General features: G+C 44.7%; 1 protein-coding gene across 1 annotated transcript in view; it reads right to left on the reverse strand.

Annotated features, from left to right (window-relative positions):
- Positions 1 to 27,236, reverse strand: part of HSPA4L (heat shock protein family A (Hsp70) member 4 like) — a 44,774-nt gene extending 17,538 nt beyond the window's left edge. Inside the window, exons 1-11 of the mRNA XM_006263426.4 lie at positions 27,037 to 27,236; positions 22,228 to 22,285; positions 19,508 to 19,648; positions 16,361 to 16,483; positions 14,247 to 14,346; positions 11,166 to 11,299; positions 9,940 to 10,184; positions 9,786 to 9,862; positions 7,336 to 7,487; positions 6,281 to 6,387; positions 5,683 to 5,816 (exon numbers count right to left, since the gene is read on the reverse strand). Coding sequence (XP_006263488.1) covers positions 5,683 to 5,816; positions 6,281 to 6,387; positions 7,336 to 7,487; positions 9,786 to 9,862; positions 9,940 to 10,184; positions 11,166 to 11,299; positions 14,247 to 14,346; positions 16,361 to 16,483; positions 19,508 to 19,648; positions 22,228 to 22,285; positions 27,037 to 27,143 — 1,378 coding nt within the window. The 5' untranslated portion in view covers positions 27,144 to 27,236. The remainder of the gene's footprint in view (positions 1 to 5,682; positions 5,817 to 6,280; positions 6,388 to 7,335; positions 7,488 to 9,785; positions 9,863 to 9,939; positions 10,185 to 11,165; positions 11,300 to 14,246; positions 14,347 to 16,360; positions 16,484 to 19,507; positions 19,649 to 22,227; positions 22,286 to 27,036) is intronic.

Raw genomic sequence — 27,236 nt, forward strand, 5'->3', positions numbered from 1 at the left:
AAATATTATCAAAGATACACCATATATTGCATTAAACATGTAACAGCTTAATGATCCAATTCACCGTGTGCAGAAGAGTTAATACTGCAACATATTATGATCTTTTTAGAGAGAAAAGAAAGAAGAGCTGCATTCCTATGCTACTGTAAAGCCAGTGTTCTGACCTCTATTTTCATAATATTGTTGCTCAGCTGTGTTTTCTGAAACATGATAGATTTAGACTATACTCATCTGTAATTATATACTTCCAGTCTTTACCGTGTTACAACTCCAGTTCCATAGTCTATAGCACAGTATACTGAAACAGTTTTAGTAGCTTATTTTGTATTATTTTCTTTTCAAAAGTGCCACAATAACCCATGGGAAGTTTAACATCAGCTGCTTTATTTGTGCACTAGTATTCTGAATTAATATTTCCCATCTCATTCTGCCTTACCAAAATGCTAAGCAGATTTTTCCTCAGACTTTCACACCCATTGTTTATATTAGATTTACAAATTCAGTTTAAATGCTCTCTATTCCACATGGATATAGTTGCTTCAAATAGATCCAATGACTGCAATTATGCCAAAAAGGGTCATCAACCACAAATGAGCAGAGTTGGATCTTACAGCTGCTGGGATTAATATTATGCATACGAGACAAATGCTACCTATTTTCAGCACATTACCTGGTTGCCTGTTTTGTTATGGTTTTTTTCTTCTCTTGGAGTGAACGTTTGACAGGGTTTGCATTCACAGCTCTGCGAAAGTGATTTACTTCAAGTGGGATTGATTTAGCTAACTGAACAGTGGAGCTATAGAATCTGCTGTAGGAGGGGGCTAGAGAGTAGGACATCGTGTGTCTGTGGATGCACAGATTTGAATGGTCAGTGGGTTTTCTTCCCCACCCCCCCCCCGCTTTTTTTTTTTTTTTAAAGCCCAGGTATCCTCTAGGGAGCAAAAGAAGCATAACTGGAAACTGGATCAGCAGGCAAGACCTAGAGGGCAGAGCAGAGCAGAACAGTCTAGATTAGAGGTGCCCAACCTCCAGCCTATGGGCCAAATCTGGCACACAAAGCCTGAAGGGATCCCACAGATTGGATGAAGTTGGCAGATGGAAAGCAGGGAAGCTCTACGCTGCATGGTCCAGCCCTGCCCAGGCTATTGCCATGCAGCAAAACAGGGCTAGGCCGCCCCCTCCTGCATATCCAGGTGGGGCTGGGCTGCTCCCTCTGCCCTCCACACATCTGGATAGGGGCTGCTTCATCCTGCCCATCCCCCAGCATCTGAATCAGGGTTGCTCTGTTCCCTCCCCTCTCTTACACCTCAGGTCTGGATCAAAGCTACTCCACCCTGCCCCACATGTCCAGATCAGGGCCATGCTGTTCCTCACCCTGGTGCACCTGGATTGGAACCATCCATCCCCAGCCCCGCATCATGATTGGGGTCCTCCCCCCTGCAACGCATCTGGATCAGTACCAAGCTGCTCCCCTCCCCCAGCAGACTGATCAGGGTCAGGTTGTGCTCTCCCCTGCAGTAGGATGGGGCTCCTGCACCAGCCCCGAGTACTGGCTGGATCAAGCCTGCCAGCCAGATCCAGCATGCTGGACCTGATGCTACCCATCCTCAGACCACTACCCTTTCCTGCTCCTCTATGGAGGCATACTGCCAGAAATGACTAAGCTCTGAACATGATCCGGCAGTGTAACGAGGCCATCAACAAGGCCAATCGCACCTTGTCATACATTAGCAGGTGCATGACTAATAGAACAAAGGAGGTGATGCTCCCCCTCTATGCGGCACTGGTCAGGCCACAGTTGGAGTACTGTGTCCAGTTTTGGGCGCCATACTTCAAGAGGGACGCATGGAATCTCAAGAGGATCCAGAGGAGGGCCACTTGCACGATTAGTGGCCTTCGTGATAGACCCTACAGGGGGAGGTTGAGAGAGCTGAATCTCTTCAGCCTTCACAAGAGGTGGCTGAGGGGAGATCTTGTAGCCGCCTATACATTTATTAGGGGAGGTCAATAGGGAATAGGGGAAGCGCTGTTTACTAAGGCACCCCAGGGAGTGACTAGGAATAATGGGTGTAAACTAGTTGAGAGTGGATTTAGGTTAGATATTAGGAAGACATTTTTCAGAGTAAGGGTGGCCAGATCTGGAATGGGCTTCCAAGAGAGGTGGTGCTATCACCTAGCTTGGAGATCTTCAAGAGGAGGCTAGACAGTCACCTGGCTGAGGTCATCTGACCTTGCTCCATTTTCCTGCCAGGGGCAGGGGGTCGGACATGATGATCCATTGTGGTCCCTTCCGACTCTACAATCTATGAATCTATAAGCAGACCAGAAGAGACTATGAGGGTCTTGGCAGGAGGATTAAGTATGGACCACAAGTGGTGTTCTCATAAATCCTTTCCACATAACAAGTACCCAGGCAGGGACCACTGTATCACAGAAGTAAACAAATGGCTGAGATTATGGTGTCAATACTGATGAATCCAAAGACTTCACAATAGATGTTCTGGGAAGAAAGACTGCTATGGAGAGACAAGAGCCACCTAGCCAAACATGGACAGAGCATCTTTGGCCATCTGGCCAACCTAGGAAGGAAGGCTTTAAAACTAGGTTCAACAGATGATGGTGAATAAAACCCTGCAGCAACAGAGCAAACAATCCAGATGGGAAAGGACTGGAAGCAGCAGTTCAACTCTGGGAAATGGCCAGAGAGCCATAGGACAGCAACAAGCGACACAAACGGGAAACAAGTAAGGCAGAACACAAAGTAAATCAAATGTTTGTACACTTATGAAAGAGGTATGCAAACAAGCAAGCACGCACGCAAATATGTAAACAAGATGAGCTGCAAGTCAGCCTGTGAAAAGAACTATGATTTGACTCGTATCACAGAGACCTAATGGGCAGTTTTTATGACTGGAATGTCAACATTGGAGATCTACATATTGTTTTAGAAGGACAGGGTTGAGAGAAAAAAAAGTGGTAGTGTTGCCTTGCATGTCAAAAATGTATACAGACGTGTTCTTTGGTTCAGGAGGAAGACAGTAGTAAAACTGGAATTTGTGCGTGTGAATCTAAAAAAGTAAAAGATACAGCACAGATATAATCTGTGTGGAGGACAACTTGCTGTTCCAGAAGACTGAGGATCTAAGTAGGGGATCAGCTACCTTAGATCTTGTCCTGACAAACACGGAAGAGTTGGTGGAAGATGTAAAGGTGATGGGAAAACTCGGGAGGAAGCTATCATGATATAGCTTTTTCCATTTCAGTTCCACTGATACTGGTTCACAGATCCCATAAAGTGCAGGAATCAAAACTAGTCAGTAACTTTATTAACAAGCTATTCTAACTAAGGCACTGAGGCTTGATGGGGGTGGGTCAGGAACCATAAGACCTCTTTAGCATGCACTGCCACAAGAAGGTTCTACCTGCAGTTGCATAATTACAACACCTGCTTTAAGTGAAAATATCCAATCTCTCTCTCTCTCTCAAAGAGCTACAAATTTAATCTTACGTAACTTACATTTAATGGATACCAGAACATCTGGCTCAGTGACTTTCATCTTACAAAACAGAGGGTGCGTGTTTTCCCAGCCTGCCCCCCCCCCAACATGCTTGCAGCCCTGAGATTAGCAGAGTCATTTTGCAGAGCCTGCTGCCACCTTGCCCTGTGCAGCCCCCAGCTGGGAGGACTATACTGAGGTATAGTCCTCCCATTGCCAGGGAGGACCATACCTCGGTTGCTCGGGGCTGCAGGGGGGTGGTCAGGAAGGCCAAGGCAGAGATGGAACTGGGACTAGCTACCCGTTTCAAGGACAACAAGAAGTCCTTTTTTAAATACATAGGGGATAAAAAGAAGGTACCGGGTAATGTGGGGCCTCTGCAGGACATGCTAGGAAATCTGGTCATTGCACCAGACAGCAAAGCTAACCTATTCAACAATTTCTTTGCCTCCATTTTTCTGAGCAGGGACTGGGTCACCGACCCCCCCCCACAGGACCCCCATAGGTCCCAGGGGGGAGGCGCACCCAGGCCTAGGGACAGTGAAGACCTAGTCAGGGAACTTCTGGAGGGACTGGACGTATTTAAAATCAGCAGGTCCTGACGATCTCCACCCCAGAGTGCTGAGGGAATTAGCAGAGGTCATTGTGGGACCCCTGACACGGCTTTACGAACACTCATGGTGCTCTGGTGAGGTGCCAGAGGACTGGAAAAGGGCCAGTGTGGTCTCCATTTTCAAAAAAGGGAGGAAGGAGGACCCAGGAAACTAGGCCAGTCAGTCTTACCTCAGTCTTGGGCAAGCTTTTTGAGAGTTATCCTGGTGCATGTCTGCGAGGGGCCAGCAAGGGAGATTATGCTTAGGGTCAACCAACACAGGTTCATTAGAGGCAGGTCCTGTCAGACCAACCTTGTGGCCTTCTATGACCAGGTCACGAAATCCTTAGATGCTGGTGTAGCAGTGGACGTAGTCTTTCTGGACTTTAGGAAGGCCATCGACACTGTCTCTCACCCCATTCTCATTAAAAAACTAGGGGACTGTGGTGTCGACACCTACACAGTCAAGTGGGTCACTAGATGGCTGGAGGGCCGCACCCAGAGAGTGGTGGTGGACGGGTCATTTTCAACCTGGAGGGATGTGGGCAGTGGGGTTCCATGGGGCTCGGTCCTTGGGCCTGCACTGTTCAACATCTCCATCAGCGACTTGGACGGGGGTGTGAAAAGCACCCTGTTCAAATTCGCAGATAACGCTAAGATGTGGGGAGGAGTGGGCACACTAGAAGGGAGGAATAGGCTGCAATTGGACCTAGACAGGTTACAGGAGTAGGCGGATAAGAACAGGATGGGTTTCCATACTGAAAAGCGTAAGGTACTGCACCTAGGGAGGAAGAACCAGCAGCATACCTACAGGCTGGGGAACTCCCTTCTCATCAGTGCAGAGGCAGAAAAGGATCTTGGAGCGTTATTGATGCCAAAATGAACATGGGCCGACAGTGTGGGGACACGGTCAGGAAGGCCAACCGTACCTTATTATGCATCCACAGATGCATCTCAAGCCGGTCCAAGGAGGCGATCCTCCCCCTCTATGCGACACTGGTCAGGCCACAGTTGGAATACTGCGTCCAGTTCTGGGCACCACATTTCAGGAGGGATGTGGACAACATGGAGAGGGTCCAGAGGAGGGCCACCTGCATGATCAGGAGTCAGCAGAGCAGGCCCTACGAGGAGAGGTTAAGGGACCTGAACCTGTTCAGCCTCCACAAGAGAAGGCTGAGGGGGAATCTAGTGGCTGTTTACAAACTAGTCAGAGGGGACCAGCAGGCATTGGGGGAATCCCTGTTCCCCCCCAGCACTACCAGGAGTGACAAGAAATAACAGTCACAAGCTGGCAGAGGGTAGATTCAGGCTAGATATCAGAAGGCGCTACTTCACTGTCAGGGCGGCTAGGATCTGGAACCTACTTCCAAGTGAAGTGGTGCTGGCTCCTGCCCTGGGGGGTTTTAAGAGGAGGTTGGATGAACACTTTGCTGGGGTCATTTGACCCCAGTAGTCTTTCCTGCCATGGCAGGGGATCGGACTTGATAATCTGCTCAGGTCCCTTCCAACCCTGCCAACTATGAAACTACAAGATAATTAAAAAAAATATTCATGAAATATTACGAAAACTATTTTCCTATAGTATAACCTTACCTATCCTGGTATCAGGGTAAGGCACTTCATGTGGGTTAGTATAATATGCCTCCAGATCAAATGGTTCTTTCTTGTGGAACGTAATCACTTTTGAGAATGGAGCAGCATGGTTCTTACTAAAGACTTCGCATTCCCTAAGGAAAAAAAAAGAAAGCAAAAGAGTGTTAAGTCAACCTGAGCCCAATGAGTTTATTACAACAAATATTAGTTGGGAGCACATACAACCCAATTAATAAAATGAACAATTTCAAGAATTTGCTTTGACCCAGAAAATTACTAAATAGAATTAAAACTGGATTTGAAGATTTAATACTAAAGGTGGACCACAACTGGATGGTCATGAATGTACACCAACAACATACATTAAAAAGGTTTTGAAGTTATGTCATTAAAGAAAAAGGAAACAATTTTGTGAGCAAATGGGACTTCTAGTGAATAAAGATACTTGGAAATACACAGCATTAGTCAGTCAAACTTGCAAAGGAAAAGATTCATCAAAATTAGAACACAAAAGACAGGCTGGATAGATTAAGTTTATATTACTTTCAGCATCATGGTACAGAATTTTCATAGGCTTTTACTTTCAAAATAAACTTACCCTGTTCCTTCCTCATAAGAAGACTTCCATCTTAAAGTTATTGAATAAGGAACAACATCTGTGATGGAAAACTCACGCACTTTAAATGCTGGGGAAAGAATTGCACACTGGAAAAAGATCAGAATTTGATTACATATATAGCCTAGCATAAAAGTACATTGTGTTTTACAGAAGAACAGGAAGCCTATAGCGTGGCGACTTTGGCTACTGAAGACATATTTTAATTAATTACAGACAAACCCTGAAAGTAACTTATATTAAGCATTATCAATTATGTTGAACTGCTAGAAAAGCCCTAAAACAGGGGTGTCAAACATATGGTCTAGGTTACATCTCGGCTACAGAGCTATTGCACCCAGCCTGTCAGGCTAGTTGAAGTTGGTGGGTGGGACTTGTGGGTGTGGCTTGCCACAGAATTTGGGGCCCCTAGGTCCCAATGGACATGGCTCTCAGTTGTAGGGGTGCAAAAGAGGGCTACACAAATACAGCTGGACACGTGCTTGACCCTATTGCTACCATCAGACCTATGGATCCAGTTTGGACAGAGCCCTGAGGTCCAGATCCAGACCCAGGCAAGTCTGACACCTCTGCTCTAGAGTATTGGGGTAAATCTGTTTAGTAGTAGTAATGATTGGCATTTCCTTGGTGATTGCTAACCAATGATCAATATGCATCTTAAACACTGATGATGCTTTTGAGCCACTGTGTAAGGCCCATGCTCCAAATTTAGAGAAACTAGTACAAAGAAGCTATAGCTAAGTCACTTGGTTATCAAAGAAGTCTGTTACAGAGCTCACGTGAAAGGCCAAATCTGCATCCATTACTGCTCAGATAGCAAAAACCAGAACAAAAACACACACATACACCCCACCCCAAGCTTGTGATTACTGGCATGCTATTTTCCTTAATAATCATTGACAGCCAAGCGTGAATTCTTAATACAAATACTATAACCCTGGCATAAGAGATTATTTAAAATGTAACCTTCCTTGGTTTTGATTAGTGAACTGCTTCCATCAGTACTGTAATGAACAATAAGATTGTAATGACCATACCTGCAGTGCACAACCTCTTGCAACAGCTTCATCGGCATTTAATGTGGTGCTTATATCTTTACAGAAGTATTTAGAGATTTGTTCCTTCACTGCAGGGATTCTAGTAGCTCCACCTACAATTTCTATACCGTATATGTCTTCACGCTGCAGTTCTAGAAAAGATATTACAGCCATAAGTCAAAACATTAACCTCAATTATCAGCTGACCTTTTTTGCTATGCAGTTTTAATACAGCAGAACCTGGATTATTTGTATTGGGCTGTTTCACAGCCTACTTACTTCATCACAGTCTGTAGAAAGAAGGACAAGCCATGTAGCTGATTGCTGCAGCTCTAACTTCAAAGGGCATAGTGTCTTCACTCAACTGGAAAGCATCAGCAGTCCCATATAGCTGACTGAGGAAATGGCACCCTTTGAAATAAAAGCTGCACTAATCAACTAGAACCTTAGCAGTCCAGCACAACTGTTTGCTGTGGTTTTATATACCCTGGCAGCTCACAAGCCCTCATCTTTGCAGGAGGCTTCAGAACCTAACCCTATAAAGCAGTGGTCACCCCCCCTTAAAGCAGTGGGCACCCAGGGGAACTGGTTGATCCCCGCTGACTGGTCGACTGTGGAGCTTCTGACAGTCAAATCTCAGTCTGAGGGGCGCATATGGAAGACGACGGATGACACCACGACAATGGGACAACAGCCAGCCGCTGTAGGGTAGATCTTGGGTTGCTTTTTAATTCAAAAAGTGATCTCCTACCCAAAAAGGTTGGAGACCACTGCTATGAAGTATCCAGGTTCTACTGTATTATTATACATGTTGGAATTCCCACCTCTTGGTAAATGAAGTAGCTTTTTAGAGAACCTTTTCAAACTAAAACACCTAAAATATTGTGATTAGCAATGAAAAACAAAATCACTAAACAAAACCCCCACCTTCATTACTTATCCCATCCTCTTCTGAACAGTCACTACTCTAATTTTACACAGCAGGTTGGAATGATCTGAACTGCCAAACAAAATCTTTGCCCCTTCCTCAGGTTAAAGGAGTTCTGGGTTGTTACTCTAGAGGTGTAAAGCTCAAGACTAAGCCAAGAGAGCTGCTTTACAGTAGCAAAATAAAATATCAACAAATTCCACCTCTACTGTGTTTATGTGCATATGTAAAAATCAAGTTATTCTGACCAGTAGTGCCTGCTGGACCCACATTTGCACCTTGGATGCCCCTCATCCATCCCACCCCAGGGCACAAAGTAGAACTTGTATGGATAATCACTTGAAGGAGGATTTTAAAGGAATAGCTTCTTTAATGAAGTTACTTCCAATTTCTGGCTGAAACACAGGAATACATATAAGCCAATTAAGATATAAGCAATTAATAATCTATATTTCTGCTACTAATGTAGCAGTTCTAGATCATACTGATACAAAGTGAACTCAGGCAAGTCATTCCTTTTATAGCTTATTATAGTAGATGCTTTGTCTTATTTTTTTGCTTCAGCTATGTAGTCCAGGGGCGCTCAACTTCCAGCCAGTAGGGCTCCTTATGTGTCTGGAAATATAGCAGTGGGGAGCAGTGGCACAGCTCCCCTACTGCCAAACCTCTGGATCCACAAGAAGCCCGGGACTCTGCATATTACACTGGCATCTGATTCCAGCGTGCAGGGCTGGGCAGGGGCAGCATGGCACCCCAGGACCCAATCCCAGCAAGAAGTGGAGGCAGGGAACAATACCAACACCCCTGGGACCCAATCCTGGCATGTGAGGATAGGAGGGAGCAGGGCTCTGAGGGCCAGGTACTATCTCAGTGCATGAGACAGAGGGTGTGGCACTGGGTCCCAGGGCCTGATCCAACCTGCAGATAGGCCTCATGCCACTCATCTGGTCTGCTGGCCCAAAAGGTTGTGTAGCACTGATGTAGTCCAAATACAAGACATTTTTTTTCTTCTTTCTATTTACTATGTTGACATTTGAAGTAGGTCAGAGAAGGAGCATTTGCTGTCCCTGCAAAATTCTACCTAGTTTTACACAGAGTCTCAGAAAAAAATGCTATTTGCATATTCATGGTAAGACCAGGATCTCCGCCCCAGGTCTCAGATTGCTTGCTTTTCACTGAGCACATTCCCATTATAACCAAGCAAAATGCAACCATCCCTCCTCCACAAAATACCCATACATCATTTACTGAGCAGGATGAAAGGTTCTCAGTAAATCAGAGTTGTGCAGCACAATGAATAAGGAAGAAATCTGATCAAGAATGCTGTAGTTTCTAATATGACCCCACATAACATATACAAAGAACTAAATTCAACTGACATTTTAGCTGTCAGTACTTCTATTTGTAACTTTGATGGTAATCTTTTAATCATTTTTAATTTCAACATCTAGGATATTCACAGCAGCAGTTTTTGTATTAAGCCAAGCAACAAACAGCACTTGATGCAACAACTTCTACTTACTAGCTTGATCCATTGCTGCTCTTAAGGAAGGCTCCACTCTGGCTAGAAGAGGAGCACATAACTGCTCAAACTGAGTTCTGTGGAAGAAAAGATATGTTACAAGCAGAACTAGGGAGTACTCCATTTCACTCGGAGCAAAAGTAAGGCACAGTACCTATTCATTTTGCTGGAGACATCCAGGTCATTCATGAAGCATTCAATATTGAGTGGAAGGTCAGAAGCATTAGCACTCATAAGTTTCCTTAGTTTTTCACATTCTTGATACAACCGTAGAACAGCACGAGCATTTTCTTTTACGTTCAATCTATATTTTGTCCTGAATTCTTCAGAGAAGTAATCTACTAAAACTTCATCAAAGTTTTTGCCTCCCAAGAAAGGGTCAAAGGCAGCAGCCAAGACCTACGTAAGAGTGAAGTGACAGACAGTTTTATTGTATTAACTGTTATTTAAACACACACGCTCTTGTAATTTTATATTATACACACAGTCCCAAATTAGGAAAACAAGTATAAAAAACTTAAAATTGCTGATTTAATCCAACTTAAATTCCCTACATAAAGAGTTCAAGTCAGTTGCCCTCCCCTTCCCATCTATGGATGGAAAAAAGGATCAGGTCAGATGGAGGAGATGATTCTATAACTTTCCTGTTTATGGAACAGAAGTGAACACTGGTAATTCTCATGTAGAAAACGTAGGATGTTAAGGCTCATTAACAACAACTATTTAGAGAGATTCCTTTGTTGTGTAACTAGACCTGCTCCTTCTACAGTTATCTGAAGGAACAATGCCATGAAGAATAGTTATTTAATGGCTAGAGCAGCAACCGGCAATGTTTTCTATTGCAGCAGCACAGGGTAAGCCCCACACTGCTGGACCACATACGATGTTGCCACTGGCCACAGGTTGCTGGCCCCTGAGCAAGAGGCATTTTTTTATTTTTGTCTACCATGATTTCAAAACCATTTACAGAAGAGAGAAAATTATCTAGAAAGTTTTGTATTAAAACCATCACCCCGCAGCTGGGTTTTGCTTGCAAGTGAGTCTGAGTTATTTCCTAGTGTTTTGAGAGTTTAAAGCATTACACAGTACCATACATTTTTCTTTTTTTCAATGTTTGCTGCATAGCAGTAGGTAAAAGCACAATTTTAAACACTTCTGTAGAGTTGGATTATCCAAAAAATTGAGCAACCAAAATGATGGTTACAATAACTACTCTGAATAATCAATGTTCTACTGTACAGTTTTGTATATGCCACATAGCACATTTATCCAGAAAAAATGCATTTCTGAATGAACAGCCTCCAAAGCAATGACTCAATTAATTAAAAATATCATTACAGCAGCAAGATGGAATTTCACTACACAGTGCTTCATATTTACCTTCAGTTTTCCTTTGTTAAAAGCACAGACTGAAACTTGATATGCAGAATGTCCCATATCTACAAAGACTACATTTCTTGGTTTTTCCTCCAAGGCAGGTAGATCCTGTTTATATATTCCATATGCCAGTGCAACTGTAAGAATCAGGTATCACAGACAACTTAAGAGCATTTCCTTAAACTTTTTCTTATATTTAAATAATAGCATTGACAAAATATACTTGACTATTTTCTTCCTCCCAAAAACACCTCCTGTATCTGGATATACTTCAATGACATTAACTCTACTCAAGTGGCCCATCAGGATTTGTAAAAATGAATTTAAGTTCATTGTTTTCATATTGTTAAAACATTTTAAATAAAAGAAGCTGGTTGAGTTCTTTATTTTCTTCTTGTTTTGTAATCATGAATTGCTACAGAGCATTTTTCACTTTTCCTCTTCAATTAATTTCCTGTTAGTAGACTTTAAAATATTACACAAAAATTCTCTACTAGAAAATTCTGAAACGGGCTCACTTCGGATAAAAAGAACCCATGGTCTGATTGACAACCTTACTGTGAAGCATGTAGACTATAGTGGGCCTTTAATGATAGGACAGTATAGAAAGTTACTTGTATTTGCTTGACAATAGTTTTGCTAAGAGAAGAATAGGAAATTATCATGTGAGAGAATGTCAAAGTGTAAACCATTTTAGGGATTTCAAGTAAAATGTATGGATCAAAATTGGGATAAAGGTTGGAGGTTGCCTGAAGTACATTTAGTGATTTCAGAACAAGATTAATTTTAGATAAGATTAAGCATATATAGTAGCACCTAAGAGGAACGCTTTTATACTTTTCCGTCCAGATCTACTAAATTTTCTTTTTTTTATATTTTAGCTAAGCAACAGAGTATAAAAACTTGGTCCACTTTGGGGTTTTTACTCTTCAAGTTAAACTATTTCTTGCTGAATTGTCCACTCACAAATGTATTTGGCACTCACTATTTGGCAACTTAAGTTTTTGAAACCTAGGTAAAAAAAAATAAAATAAAATAAAAATTCCCTAACAGATTGGCTACCTGTTAGAGGTTTTTTTAAGATTTAGGACTTAGAAACTGTTTAAACCTTGGTACAGGTGTTACAGTTAACATGTGTTAAGTACACAGAAAGTGCTTTAAAGCCATAACACAACAGACATTCATGACATCTAAAACACTTTAAAAAGGGTGGATCTAAAGTTAACTCTTGATGGATGTGGTCGATAAAGCATTTTAGGTTACAGTGCTTTTTTGAACATTTGTATCAAATCCATCAAATCATCCATCGTGCAATCCATCAATCCATCGTGCAACGCAGGTTGCATTCCGCTGCCATCCCAGGGGTCCCTCACTGGGTGGTCTGCTAGCCTCAGCTGGTGCTCGTCTGCTTCATGCAGGCAAATGCCAGCCCAGCCCGAACCCCAGGCTGTCACAGAGGGGAGACAGAAAAGGCTCTGTCTCTACCCTGCACAGCTGGGCAGGAGGTGGGGAAGCAGAGCCCCACTACTGTAAGTCCTCCCCCAAGCTTGCTGGCAGGGGTCTCAGGGAGCCGGGTCAGGTCCATGCAGCAAGGTGACTTCTTTACCCACCGCCCTAGTTTCTGGAGCAGCAAAATGACCCCATCACGCAGACCTGGCCTCACCATGACCTGGCTCAGCAATGAGAGGGAGGTGGGTCCACCCATACAGTACAGGGACTCCCTCCCCCGATTCCCACCTCAGCTTCTTGACAGCTGCAGCCAACAGCTGCAGCACAAGACTGCCCACCCCAGCTTTTAACCACACTGGCAACTGGGGGCCAGGGAACGGAGCCCCCTGACGCACCGACCCAGCTCCCACCAAGACCCAACTCAGCAATCTAGTGGGGGGAAGGAGGTCTGTCACAGGGCCTCCCCTGTCCCCTGCCCCCAGCCAATGCTAACAGCTGTCCACTAGTGGGGGAGGGCTTGGGAGAGAGTCCGCTCCAGCAGTCTCCTTAGAAGTGTGCAGGCAGGCTCCAAGGCCCCCATCCTAGCCCCACTGAACATCTGTTCAGTTCACTTCCACTCTTACAGTGCTTTAAGCAAAGCACAATAGCTAGAGCACTTCTGTCAGAAGCTTTTTGAACATTTGTACTTAGCCTTGTACATTTTCGGCATTTTATTATTAAATTTGCTGTTAACATTTCTTACACCGAGTATTTAATTTTGGTGGGATTGGCTCTTCAAACCTTTCTTGGTTCTCAGAATCTAAGTGTCAACAAGCAACAATCCATTCGAACACGCAACTGGTATTCAAAAAGCCCACTGTGTATTTACAGCCAAGTTTCTAATACATTGAGCTCCCAACAAAATCAAACAAGCTCAAATGTTTTAGTCAGCTATGTTCCCCTGAAATGCAAAAACTGATTAAGACAATGTGATATAGGAACCCAAGTTTAATTATGTCTTTAAAGGTGGGACTGCCAATGATTTTAGTTGCCAATAATATCAAAAACCCCAAATTCAGCAACAGGCAAGATGGTGGAAAAGACAAACAATGGCAGCATTCAACCTGTGGGTTCCAGAGCAGCACTAAGGAAAGGGTGATGAAACCACCCCATACAAGCCCCATGAGTCACAATTTAAGTACTCGCAAGCCACTAGCTGGACAACCCATTACTAATGTACCCTTAACATCTAACAAATCTACTTTGCATGGGGAGGCAGCTGACATATATGCTGATCTCAAACCAGAGCAATAAAACACTACTTAACCCCCATCCTTATGGTGGAGTGTTTTGCAGAGTCCAAAAGATTATGGAAAAACCTAGTACTTCAAAGGTCCCCTGCACCTTTAAATAGAGGACCCAGCATAGGGAGTAATTATTTTAACAGAGGTAATTTCCTTTGGTTTTCAGAAGAGGAAAAACAGATGCAAATAACTTATGAATAGTGTGATAGGTTAAAAAAACCCACTAACCTTTTATTGCAACATGATTTATCTAATACAAGTATTGAAGAGTCAGCATTACAACTTAAGGTCTTATGCTGTTAAGACAGTATTTAAACTTATTTTTGGTTCCCTGAGGAAGTAGCAAATTTACCTGCTGTAGTCTCATTCATCAGTCTCAGACAGTTTAACCCTGCCACCTGTGCAGCTGCCATTACAGACCTCCTTTCAGCATCAGTGAAGAAACTAGGGACCTGTTTCAACAACATTGTAGTACATTATGCTAATCTCATAGCACATCAATTTTGATCCAAAGGGTTAAACATATCCATAAAACAAATTAAAACACAAAACAGTGCTGTAAATTGTGAATACTGGGGAAAGTTTATAGAAGTAATTTAAGTTAATGCAGTAGACTGGTTCCAACTGTTAGAACTTTTACAAAACATTTCACAATTACTCTCAAGAGAGAAAGGTTCAGTACCATAAAATCTTGTATGTTAACATACAGTGTTAACATTCAGACTCATAATAACCAAGGATTTTAGGTATGAACTAGATTTAAAAATTTGTAACATTAAAAATTACTAATAGGTTGTTTCTTGAATTCTTACATTAAAGCTTAGATGTTAGAAAGCAGTTAAGCTGATTTAGGTTTTAAGAAGGTATTGCAACAGTTACATAGAACTGCAAATCACTACACCAGGCTTGCTTATCTGAGCCAACACATGTCTACACCCGCCAACCCCTACAACAATAACAAATAAAATTCTCCATAGCAATTATAGTTCAAGTGTAATTTATCATTGCTGGAAAAATTGAACCAAAACACATACATGACGTAGGTTTTAGATATTATTCTTAAGTACTGTTATGCACTATAAAGAATGAAACTAAACATTCAATCAAACCACAAGATACCCAGACGACTACCCCCAACCCTTGAACCATGCCCGGACACAGGTGTTTTCTCCACTCAGATATAGATAATACTGTATGAAATTAGGAGTATATAATCCAACACTCAGTGCTGTCCACTAAACTTTTTACTTGAGAAACAAGCATCTTCCAACCCATACTTGTACTGAATGAATGAACAGCACATTGGATTTTTTTTTTTTTTTTTAGAGATGCACCAAGAGAGATTTTGGGGGCCAATACCGATAGCTGATTTTTAAGGAGGCATATCGGCCAATACTGATCTGATTTCCAGTACAGCTGCATGCAGCTGGTAAGTCTATTGTGGTGGGAGGGGAGGGAAGGGGCATGGGGGGGCAGATCAACACCCCCCATGGTGAGGAAGTGGGGGTGGGGTAGGTGCTGCCCAGCTGGGGCAGGGCACAGGACAGAATACAGATCTACATGGGGAAGGGCAGGCTGCAGCTGCAGGCTGGGGCTGCACTGGGCTCTTCCTAGCATGTGATAGGGCTGAGTCATGCTGCACTGTGCTCGGGGCAGGAGGTGGAACTGGGGGGGCAGAGGGTGCTATGTGGGACCTACAGCAAAATGGGTGGTGGCTGCAGTGCCCACCCCTACCTCAGTAGTCCCTCTTTCAGAGCCTCCACCACGTGCCCCAAGTGCAGAACAGCCCAGCACCCGCCCCCTCCCCGGGGAAAAGCCCGGCACGCCCCCCTGGCCCCAGCTGCAGCCCCCTCTGCCCCACGCAGATGCAGGGGAACCACCACCCGTGCCTTCCCGGGGTGCATGCAGAGGTGGAAGCCATTCCTCCTTCCTGCCCCCAAGATGAGCATGGCTCCATCTCATGCCGCGCCTTGCCTGGGCAGCACCTACTCCAGCCCCAGCCCCTCACTGTGGGGGAGTGTTGATCTGCCCCACCAATGCCCCTTCCCTCCCCCCTCCTTTTCCACCACACCAGACTTACCAGCTGCACACAGCTCTCCAAGGTTCCGGGCTGTGCTCCTCACTGCCTGTGTGCTGCACGTGCACACACGGACATTTATTGGCCAAATTATTAGCCACTTCAGGCTGATTTCCAATATAATCAATTTTCTTTATATCAGTGCTGATCTGACATCAGACCAACTTATTGGTGCACCTCTAATTTATTTTTTTAAAGGACTATTCAATGAAGACTCTCTTCAACAAGAAAAAACTTTAGCAAAGACCTAATTTTTCTGTGAATGAGTAACAAAAAAAAAAAAATATTTTGTGCACTGCAGTATTTTTCAGTTAATGTGCAACAAAGGGTGTCCTAATCTATGTTTATGTATCCATAACTACAACCTTTGGTAAAATGACAGGACTTACTGAAATCACACAGTCTGCCACTGGCTTTTTAAGAGCATTTTCTGAAGTTTCTTTAAGTTTGGCCAGCAGCATTCCTGCAATCTGTTCAGTTGCAAATGGTCTCTCCTCATCCAAGTATCGCACCTAAAACAAAGTTAAACATTTTCAGGACAGACGTGAATTTCACATTTAAAAGCCACAATTTATAGGATAAATCTTCTCAAAGTTTTGTCATCATTAAACCTTAAATGAAACCAGATTCTCATTGTGCATCAACTAGAAAGCTTCTGCTAATTTTAGTCTACACTTTTCTTGGTGGGCTTCTCCCAAAAATCTTATACAGGAGCTAAAAATAATCTCACCTATTCAGAGATGGGAGGGAGCCAAATACATCACATATATAAGTCATGAAATAAACCGGACTGTCCCAAAGGAATGGAAGTGGAATCTTTAGCAAGTCACAAATTGTTTCCAGGTTTCAGCACATGTAAATTTCAAGTCTGCTAGGGAGTAACATTTATGTTTTGTACTATGTTGTGAGCACAGCTGGCCTTCATTATCAGCTAATACAATGGTTGCATGCTACACACACACTAGTGAGAAGCACTAGGTTCAATCAAACTAGAGAAGACCTGTGGGTCTCAACCAGAAAGTGGGTCACAATAATATTTGAAAGGGTCATACATTGTAGAAAGGGTCACAGATTCATAAATTAATTCCAGCCTGCAAGGAGCTGCTTGGAGAGAACGGAGGCAGCAGGTGCATGTGCATCTGCGCACACACATGCACATAACTGGCGTGCAGCCAAGCAGGGTGGTGGGAGCAGCCCCAGCAGCTGGATGTATGCAAGTGTATGGCGAGTGGGGGTTGGAGGTGTGTGGGTGTGCAGATGCAGAGGGGATGGGTGCCTGCTGTCACTAGGGGAAGGTGGCCAGACACCAAGACTGTGTCAGGGAGCAGGGCCCTTCAGGGGCAATGGCATCAGGGCCCTTTGGGGGCAATGGCATCAGGGCTGGTGCCTGTATTCGCAGGGGTGGGGCAGCCAAATGCTACTTGGGGTTGGGGAGGCAGCTGTGACCAGGCTGCCTGACAAAAGCAGGAGCCCCAGCCTAGAGCAGTGGGGGGGTGTCACAGGCTTCCCTTCCTCCCTACAGCCAGTGCCAGGGCTGGACTCACTCTGCTGTACCCCGCATGAGCCAGAGCAGCTGCAGCCACCACACTCTGGCAGGGCGGGGGGGGGGAGGAGGAGGAGTCCTGGTACAAAAAAAGTTTGAGAACCACTGAACTAGAGGGTTTCAATCTTGCTGAATTTGTTTATAACAGGGGTGACCAACTTGTGGCATGTGTGTTACAAGTAACACAGGCAACCTGCAGGGCACATGGATGACTGGGGAAGGAGCAGGTAACAGTGGAAGATAGGACAAGAAGCAAAAAGCAGAACAGCAGATCAGGGAGGGAGCATAGAGCTGAAAGCAGAGCAGCAGATTGGGCAGGGGAAAGGATCAGAGTGGCACTCAGGGAGGTCCCAGGGCTAATTTGGGTCATGTCTGACAAGAAGATGGGCACCCACTGGTTTATAACAAATGATCATGCTAGTGTTTCTTGAACTTGGGTTCCGTAGATCCAAGAGTTTAAAAAAAGTCAGACACTTTAAAAGACGCACCCTATTTTATTCAAAGATATAAATAAAATTCATTGCCATTGACAAACCAAGTGAAACAACAAAGATCCTAATATCATTGATTCTTAACTAGGGTGCCATAAGATCCTTTTAAGAGTGATGAGGAGTGTCATACAGTATTAGCTTTAAGTGTTCAAACAACTAAACAGGAGCCACAGAATAAACCCAGAAATTTCAAATAGGAATTTATATGTCAAAACCCTTCTGATCTATTGTGGTCTTTGAGTTCTTTGCAACACAGGAATTGCTGTTTTTCCATAGTCAAAAGAAAAAAAAAAATGAAAGCCTAGACCTGGCATTTTTCAAAGGGGGCCTGAATCTAATGAGGGATAGCTTGAGTCTATAAACATTGAAAATCATTGCTATATATGAACAAAAGCTATTAGGGAAAAAGAATGTTATTATCATCTTCCTCATGACATAGCAAGCTTATGCGGAACCTGAATAAAGTCCTGGAACAACCTTCCACAGTATCAGGTGCAAAACACGTAATTATCTTTAAAATGGTTATATTTATAAGAAGGGATTAGACAAGGTATCTATGACAGCAACAGAGTGGACTCTGACCCATGAGGTTCCCATCAGTCCTGTTTTTCTCATACACAACCAGCCACAGGTATGTAGGCTCTGGAATACCCTAGATAATTCCTCTGCATCTAATCTATTTAGTTCACTACAGCACTGGTGCAGTTAACTAGCTTTTCTTCATCAACCCAGAAAAGTTCAGAATTGAGACCACATAAAGAAGTGGCCCTCTCTACATGATGTATACAACACTAAGAAAATTCTGGCAGGAGAGTTCTCTCAGTAATAGGTAGCTGTTTTACTCCTGTAGTTAAGATGCTGGGATAGAAGAGTCTTTTAGGTATCAAACAGAGGGCAGCATGATATAAGCGAAACAGTGCACTATACACACTAGATCCTAACCTACAAATACATATAGACAGAAAGCTAAACACTTGAGGACTTAACCAACATAAGGAAACTATGTTTAACGCTGGAAAACTAAGATTCAAATCTATGAGCAGCGACTGGAATTCTAACTACACAGAACTACATTCAACCTTGTCTTTGATCATCACCTCAAGACAGGTAGCAGGTATTACATATCAGTTGAAAGAGTACAATGAGATAAAGATGCACATATTTCAGAAGGAAAAAAGGATGACCCAATTCCTTATTTTTTTCTGTTGATTATACCTAGCTATAGTCTTGATATTTTTTTTAAAGTGGACATGTGTTAAGTTTATTTGCTCTTAACCTCATTTTCAAGCAATTTGATTTTGTTACCAAACAGTAAGAGAGCACAAACTCATCTATTTCCTTTCTCCCCACAGCACAGGATGCATATGCTAATATCTAGTGCTCTTTATAATTTTAAGAAACAGAATGGGAAGTTTGATGAAGGGCCATATTTTGCCACAAATGGAAAAGTGCTTATATGATAATCACAGTTGGAGGTACTGCACAGAAGCTGTAAAACTTACCCTTACTCCTACACTCCCATTTGGCATCCTCTGAAGCTCATAGGGAAGTCTGATCTTTTCAGTTTGTACATAAGGATCATCAAATGCTCTTCCATGCAATTTTTTGAAGCCATGTATTGTATTTTTAGTATTTGTGACAATCTGCAGAAGAGAAATTTGTTTTCATTTACTGATATGAGATGTATGCTAGAAGACCACCTGGAAAAAAAGCCATCTACTTAGCTCAGGCTTAAAACTGATGGCTTGAGTTCAGATTGTTCAGGACTGGTACCTTTTTCCTCATTTCCCAATGAAACGTCTGTTAAGCATGGTGTTATTATTATATATGTCACTTCAAGACTCAAAATCATTTTTTTTTTAAACCAAGAAGCAGGATACTAGCAAAATTAATATAGTCTGCCACTATGAAACAACATTATTTGGACACAGACACTAATCAGGCCCTAACACAGTACTCCAATAACTAACCGCAACACTACACAAAGCTACTTTAAAATGATTATTTAAATCAATCTATTATTTCTAGTAAGTTCCAAAGTTAGAAGCTGCATTTGAGGGCAAATCCAATTTAGGATGGACACTCCCTTTAGCCAGCCTCTAGCCCCATATTTCAACCTAGTTAATCTGAAATACAGATTTTAAAGAAGAATGGATTCATTTGGTTTTCCTGGAATCAAGTTGTAGGCCAGTTGAAGTGCCCTATTACAGAGCTTGATAAATTCAACTTTCCTTTTACTACCAAAGCTTTACAGATGTAAATGAGTATGAAAGAGAGGACCCTTCTCTCCAGCAGAGACCAAGAGCTGAGTTCTGCTAAGTTATGTAAAACTGCTCTGAGCAAAGCAGCCACTTCTACTAGAATACTTCTCACCCCTATATGAACTCTAATTTTTTGTCTCCTAGGAACAGACGTACCTGTTAAACTTTCATAGATAGCTCACTTTCCAGGAAAAGGAAGGATAAAAATCACTCCTCCTTGCCCTGCAGCTTTCTAGTATCATTATTTCCACTTCCTATATTATTGGTTGCTGTAAGGGGGCTCTTCTCTGCCTTTTGGTGGTTAGGGGAGAGGAGGGGAGAAAAGCAGGGTGCGCTTCTTCCTCGGCAATTAGTTCCAGGGAAGATTTTCTCTTGTTAACCGGATCAGCCACAAAACGTTACAAAAAATGTTAGTTTTACTGCTGTTCAGAATTCTGAACAACAGTACTAAACCTGATGAGTCTTGTCCACTTTATTCTGCTGCCTAGAAAAGCCATGAGCAGCACCACAAGACATTAGAGTGGTGTATATGCTCAAAGTTAGTGCTATTTCAGTTTCATTTCAAAGGTTGTGTTTGCAACTGTAAGGGGCAGAAACTTCTCTAAAAGAAAACTTAACACCTTTCTGAATTTGAGGACTTCAACTTATATTCATCCCCTAAGGCAGGGGTAGGCAAAATACAGACTGTGGGCTGTATCCAGCCCATGAGGCCATTCCATCTGGGCCGCAAGCCCCTAAAAAGTTAAGAAAATTAATATTGATCTGTCCGTGGTTCTTGTGAAATGTGACAGAAACCAGGGGTAGCAGGACCCAGGGGAAGCCCGGCGGGCTACTGCAATTGCAGGGCCTCCCCGGCCCTGCCTCCCCAGCAGGGGCTTCTGGCCTGGGACCACATGGCTGCCCCTCCCCCCCAACCTCAGGTAAGGGGTGGGGGAGGGCGGGGGAGGACCCCAGGCAGGGAAGGGGCCAGGGGAAAAGCTGAGCCCAGGGAAAAAGCGGCCCCTTGCCTGCCCCGTGGCCCGTGCTCCCTGCTGCAGCCACTTGCAGCCCACACAGGTCTGTCCTGAGCAGGCAGAGGCAGCCCATGTGAGCTGCAAGCAGCTGCAGCGCGGGGTGCCAGCCACAGGACAGGCAAGAGGCCGCTTTTCCCCGCGTTCAGCACCAGCTTGTAACCTGTCCCCACTGCCAGCCTGGGCCCCACACTGGCTCCGGGCTCACCCGTCAGAGCTGTGCACGGCGGCAGCAGCTGTGGGCCCCCAGCTTGCCACACTGGGTAGCATTTGCTGCTGCTGCCTGCCAGGAGCTCACACACTGGGCAGCACAAAGATGGCAGTGGCAAACGCTGCCCAGCATGGCAAACAGGGGGGGTCAGGGCTGTGTGCCGGCAGGGCCCAGAGCAAGGCAGCAGGGGTACAGGGTCCCAGCTGGCAGGGGCTCTATGGAGCTGGGCCAGCTCCCCACTCTTCCTGCTGGTGCAGCCCAGCCCAGCTCCACAGACCCCTGCTAGCCTACACCCCACTCTGGGCCCCATGCAGGGCACTGGCCCTCGGACACTGGTCCCAAGATGGTGACCAGGGGGCAGGGCACCTGTGAAGGGGCGGGGCTACCCATGCAGCCCTCAACAGCTTGCCAAAACTGGGTAAGCGGCCCTCCACCTGAAATAATTGCCTGCCCCTGCCCTAAGGGTGGATGAGGAGTGAAAGACAGCAACCTTCTTGTTTCCTGTATTATTCTCCTTTCAAGAGGGAATGGATATCCATTAACTCAAGACTAAGTTACGACTAATTTTAAACAGAAATGAATTAACTATTTACTAACTTTAAAAAAAAAAAATCAAGTGAAAAAGAGTTACTTTATATATTTAAAGTCCCAGAATGTAAAATGGAATAAGATTTGTCAAACTTTACTTTTCTTAATTCAAAAAGGAGTCATTTGACAAAATAGATTTTAGATGCATTTACCTGGCTCTTTGCTGCATTGCCAATGGCTCGGGTTTTTGATCCTAGAGATATACAAGCTCTAAATAAGAAAAGAAAGAAATTTAGCTGCAACAAAAAGTAGTATTGGGGAGAAAAAAAAAAAATATTTATTTTGTAGCACTCCCTAAATAGTTTGAAAACACTTCAGTTCATTTCTATGATATTGATCTTTTATATTTAAAAATATGTTCCATTTAAGCATGGCGCATAAAAATTTACAATGGAATTTTTTGGCACTTTACAGTTCAGTGAGGTTACAAACAGGCAGACCATCTGCTTCTCCTTAAAATTAATTTTAAAAAGAGTTTTTCAAAAGTCAGTCTATTCCATATTTCTCCTCCTTTGTAGTAAACTATCAGTTTTATTCTGGATGCTAGTTTAGATTCAGGACAATTCCATATGTTCAAAATAAAACCTTATAACCTGACTCGTAAAGTTAATTTTTCATGGTGTATAAAGGCATTAGCAGCGCTTACTGAATTTAAATGTTGTTTCTGACAAGAACCATAATAAGCATACTTCAAAGTCAATCAGCCAAAATCAAGAAAAACACATAGATAGGGACCTCAAAAAGAGAGCCAATAATACAGTACTTACAAGGAAGCTGACATGTAGTAATCTAAAAGTTATGTTTCCATTTCTGCTTCCTAAGAAAGGCTTTGTAGCAGTAACTTTAAGTTGACACCCAATCAACCTAAAAGATTTAATGTTCCAGTAACAAAATATATTCTTTAAGATGTGCATTTGTTACACCTTTTTTTAGCAAATATTTGGCTCCAACACTTGCCAGCAGACCTCAAAAACTTTATAAAAAAGGATGGTATCATTATGCCCCATTTACAGATATAGAAACTTGGGCACAGGGAGGGAGGGTGACTTGGAGCAAGCAGCTAGGAACAAAACTCAGGTGTCATGTAACTCAGTCCACTGCTTTACCAATAACAATACTGTGACTGTTCTCCTGCCTTCTTGCTTCTTCTCAGGAGAAAGCTGTATGTCACTGTGATGTTATCTCGCAGTGTCCTCTGATGGACTGTATTAAACCACGTGATAATTAAGCTTAAGAAAAATTCTGCAGAGTACCTACATACATACCACTAACATTTATTATTTTAAACAATGAAAAATAGTTTACCTGTTTGAACTAGGACTGAACTAGTCAATGTGTCTTGAAGATATGTTTATGATTAGTATACAAATGTTTGAGGCATATTTGAGTATGGAAAAGAAACAACTTGTATGAGAGTCCTTAGGGCAATTGTGAACTGGACACATGGGTATTAGTTATGATTTACTCTTGGTATTATAGCACTTATTCTTAAAAAATTATTTTCATTTTTCTGTTAAGAGGCAGCATTACTTAACAAGTTCTGTGGATGAGCTTTAAAGCAATGGTTCTCAATCTTTTTTGTACCAGGACCCATTTATAAATGCTGATGACCAATCTCAACCTAGTTCACCTCACTGCCCCCCACTCCCAGGCCCCAGCCCTTCAGTTTGTGGGGCAGAGGACAGGTGTGTGGTCCAGGGGACGGGGCCCTGCAAGTAGCCCCATGCAAGCTGGAACTCTGACATCTTGCAAGGGAAAAACCAGTTTCCCATGTTTTTCTCTTTAAAGGAGAAAACATTTTTAAAGTTTGCTCGCAACCCTTTCATATATTCTTGAGACCCATTTTTGGGTTGCAACCCATAGGTGATGAAACACTGCTTTAAAGTTGCAAATCAGACAGTACTGAGCTGGTATAGGAGTTGATCGTTGTGGGCACCTGCACACGAGCATGGAGGCTGCTCTGATGCGCTGCAATTAGTGCAACAAAGCAGACTTGATTAATCGAGTCTGCTAGAGCATGGTAATGACCATGCTCCAGCCAGCCTCTGCCTCCCCTGCATCTGCGTCCCCATGTTTCAAAACAGAGGCAGGGGCACTTGTGCTAAGTCTCATCAAATGAGCTTTAGTTCAAATGCCCCTGCTACCATTTTTAGCATGGGAATGCTGATATACAAGACCCTGTGGCGCTGATACACGAGACCCCACAAATCAGTTTGGAGGGAGTATCAGAGATATGGAACAACACCCATAAATTACTGGATCAATGTCAGGGGAAGTCCCCCGCTCCCCACCTAGAGACACTGTGGCTGTGCATTCAAGGCACGTGCGTGCGTGTGCATGCGTGCGTGCGTTTCCCACCTACCAAGCATTCAGTTCAGAACTAGGGGTGCGCCAACAAAGATTTCTGGGGCCTACACCGACAACTGATTAATAAGCCATAGCAGCCAATACCAATCCAATTGCCAACATGCAGCCTGGCAGCTTGGAGAGCAGCATCCAGCTGTTAAGGATGTTGGGAGGGAAGGGGTGTGAGAGAGGGGCAGATCGAGACCCAAACAGTAAGGGAGGGAGTGGGGCTGGGGCAGAGGTAGGCACTGGCCAGCCAGGGCAGGGCACAGGACAGAACTGCAAGCAGCTCATCTGGGGTGTGCGGCAGCTCCTGTCATTGCACATACCCCCAGGGGAGGAATGAAGGGGGAGGGTGTCCCCTGGATCTGTGCACAGGGGATGGTGGACTGCTGCCGCAGGCAGCACCAGGCTCTTCCCAGGGCTGCACGTGGGGCAGACGGTGGCAGCACTAGGAGTGGGGGCTACAGCCCAGCCCATAGCCCCCACTCCCAGCACCACCACCTGCCCTGAGTGCAACCCCGGCCCAACCACCCCATCAGGAAGAACCCAGTGTAGCCAGCCCACCCTCACCCCACATACAGATCTGGAGGGCACATGCCCCCCCCCCCATGTCTCCCCTGGGGGTGCATGCAGTGGCAGAACCCCCCCCACACACCACCGAACAAGCCACTCGTAGCTCCATCCTGCACCCTGCCCCAGCTGGGCAGCGCCTGCCTCAGCCCCACCCCACTTCCTCCCTCTCTGTGGGGGTCTTGATTTGCGCCCCCCCCCCCAACCGACTTACCAGCCAGATGCTGCTCTCCAAGCTGGCCATGTGCATGCTGCAGCTGCGCACATGCACGCAGCAATTATTGGCGACATTACTGGTGGCCACATCAGCCAAAAAACCCCAATTGCCAGTAATGTCAATTTTCATTTTATCAGCACCGATACAATATAGATCAATATATAGATGCACCTCTATTCAGAACATTTTCAAGACAAGCAATAAAACTCTAAGAGCTGCCAGTCCCACTAAGACTTAATGCTGCAGAAATTGTTGAGCTAATGACAGCCCTGCTTTACATATCATCGGTAAGCACATTATTTTCAATCCTTGTTTCTATTCTGTATGTGCTGAAGGTTTGCATACATAGTAGTAACTCCAATAAGGTCATGGCTGGAATGCTAATGAACCACATTCCTCAGTTACAGCATAAAATTTGAGACAAGCTGGTAAAGAATATTTGTCCTGACTGTGGTCTAAAGCAGAGGTTTTCAATCTTTTTTGTTCCAGGACCCATTTTGAAACAATGACCAGTCCCGACCCAGTACCCCTCACTTCCGACCCACTGCCCACTACCCCCTCCCCATAAGTGGGGCAGGGGGTGGGTGTGAGAGGCATGGGAAGTCCCTTGGCAGCAAGGGGTGTGGGGGGGAGATTAAGGCCCCCACAGTGAGGGAGGAAGTGGGGTGGGGCTGAGGCACACTGCCCCAGGGAAGATCCAGGATGGAAGAGCCTGCCTCTACCCTTTCATATATTCTTGTGACCCACTTTCCGGTCGTGACCCACAGGTTGAAAAACACTAGTATAAAGAACTTACTCCTTTACATCTTCAAAACTAGGGCTTTACCTCCACTGAGATATAAAGGCAAGCCTGCACTGCCTTGCTTACACTAGAATTTAAACCCCTTTAGCACTTGCTAATCCGTGAAGTAAAGCACAAAGGCCACGGTTTTGGAACATTCATTTGGGAACTGATGCTGACGTACCTAAAGGAAGCATTTAGGTAGCATGTGTTATCTAACATGCTCACACCCTACCTTTCAATCGTCTTTAGAAGCAGCAGAGACACTGAGGGCTTCTAAATTCATAGGGCCCTTTTCTGGGCAAGCTATACTCCAGGAGCTGTAGTCTAAAACAAGGTCAGTCGACTCAGCGAGGTTTCAGGCTAGCTATGGAAAGCCTCCGCAGTTTGAGATTTGCCCCTTTAGGGAACTTGCTTTCTATTATTTTGTTCTGAAGGGAAAGCGTTTCTCCTAAACCTTTACTGCGCTACTTATGAAGCATGTCGAGAATCAGCACGAACATACTAACATTGTACCTCCGAGATTGTAACCTCTACAAAAAAGCAGCTCACCGAGTTCAGTTTATAGGAAGCATCCCAGCGTGCCTCAGTAAGAGGTGCCTGCCGGACACCCCCCATCCCTCTCTAACGTGGCCTGGGCTGGGACGGAGTGAATTCTCTGTGCTAGGACAACATTTGCCTTCACCCCCTCAGATGCCCATACAAGTAGGGCAGTGCCAAGGCGCCCACAGCACCCCCAAAGCGTTCTGCAAGAAGAAGTCATTTCAGCATAAGCCAGGGCTGGCTGTGCAGGGTTATGCGAGGCCACCCCTAGACAAGAGCTGCTTCTTAAGTATGTCTCTTACACCGGCTTTTAAGTGCTGCTTGAACCCCCCACCACAACCCAACCCCAAAAATCCTGGCTGGAGACAAAGCCGCAGTTCACACCGGCTCCGCGCCCTAGGCGGGCGCTCTGGCGAAGGGCAGCCGAGCCTGGCATCGCCCCCGCCCGGGCGCCTCGCGGATGCCGGGGGCCGCGGGCGGGCGAGGCGCGGGGACACTCACGGGGTGCAGCGGTCGCTGTACTCGTTGGCGACGGTCTCGATGCCGCCGCTGCGCGCCACGGCGATGTAGCAGTTGAGGAAGCCCAGGTCGATGCCGACCACGGACATGGCTGCGGGAAGCGCTGGTGCTGCTGGTGCCGGCCCGGCTCTGCTCGCGCCGCTCCCCCACTGCGGAGCAGCAGGCACCAACCGGCGGTGTCT

Source organism: Alligator mississippiensis, chromosome 2, assembly GCF_030867095.1.
Source record: "Alligator mississippiensis isolate rAllMis1 chromosome 2, rAllMis1, whole genome shotgun sequence".
Taxonomy (NCBI): Eukaryota; Metazoa; Chordata; order Crocodylia; family Alligatoridae; genus Alligator; species Alligator mississippiensis.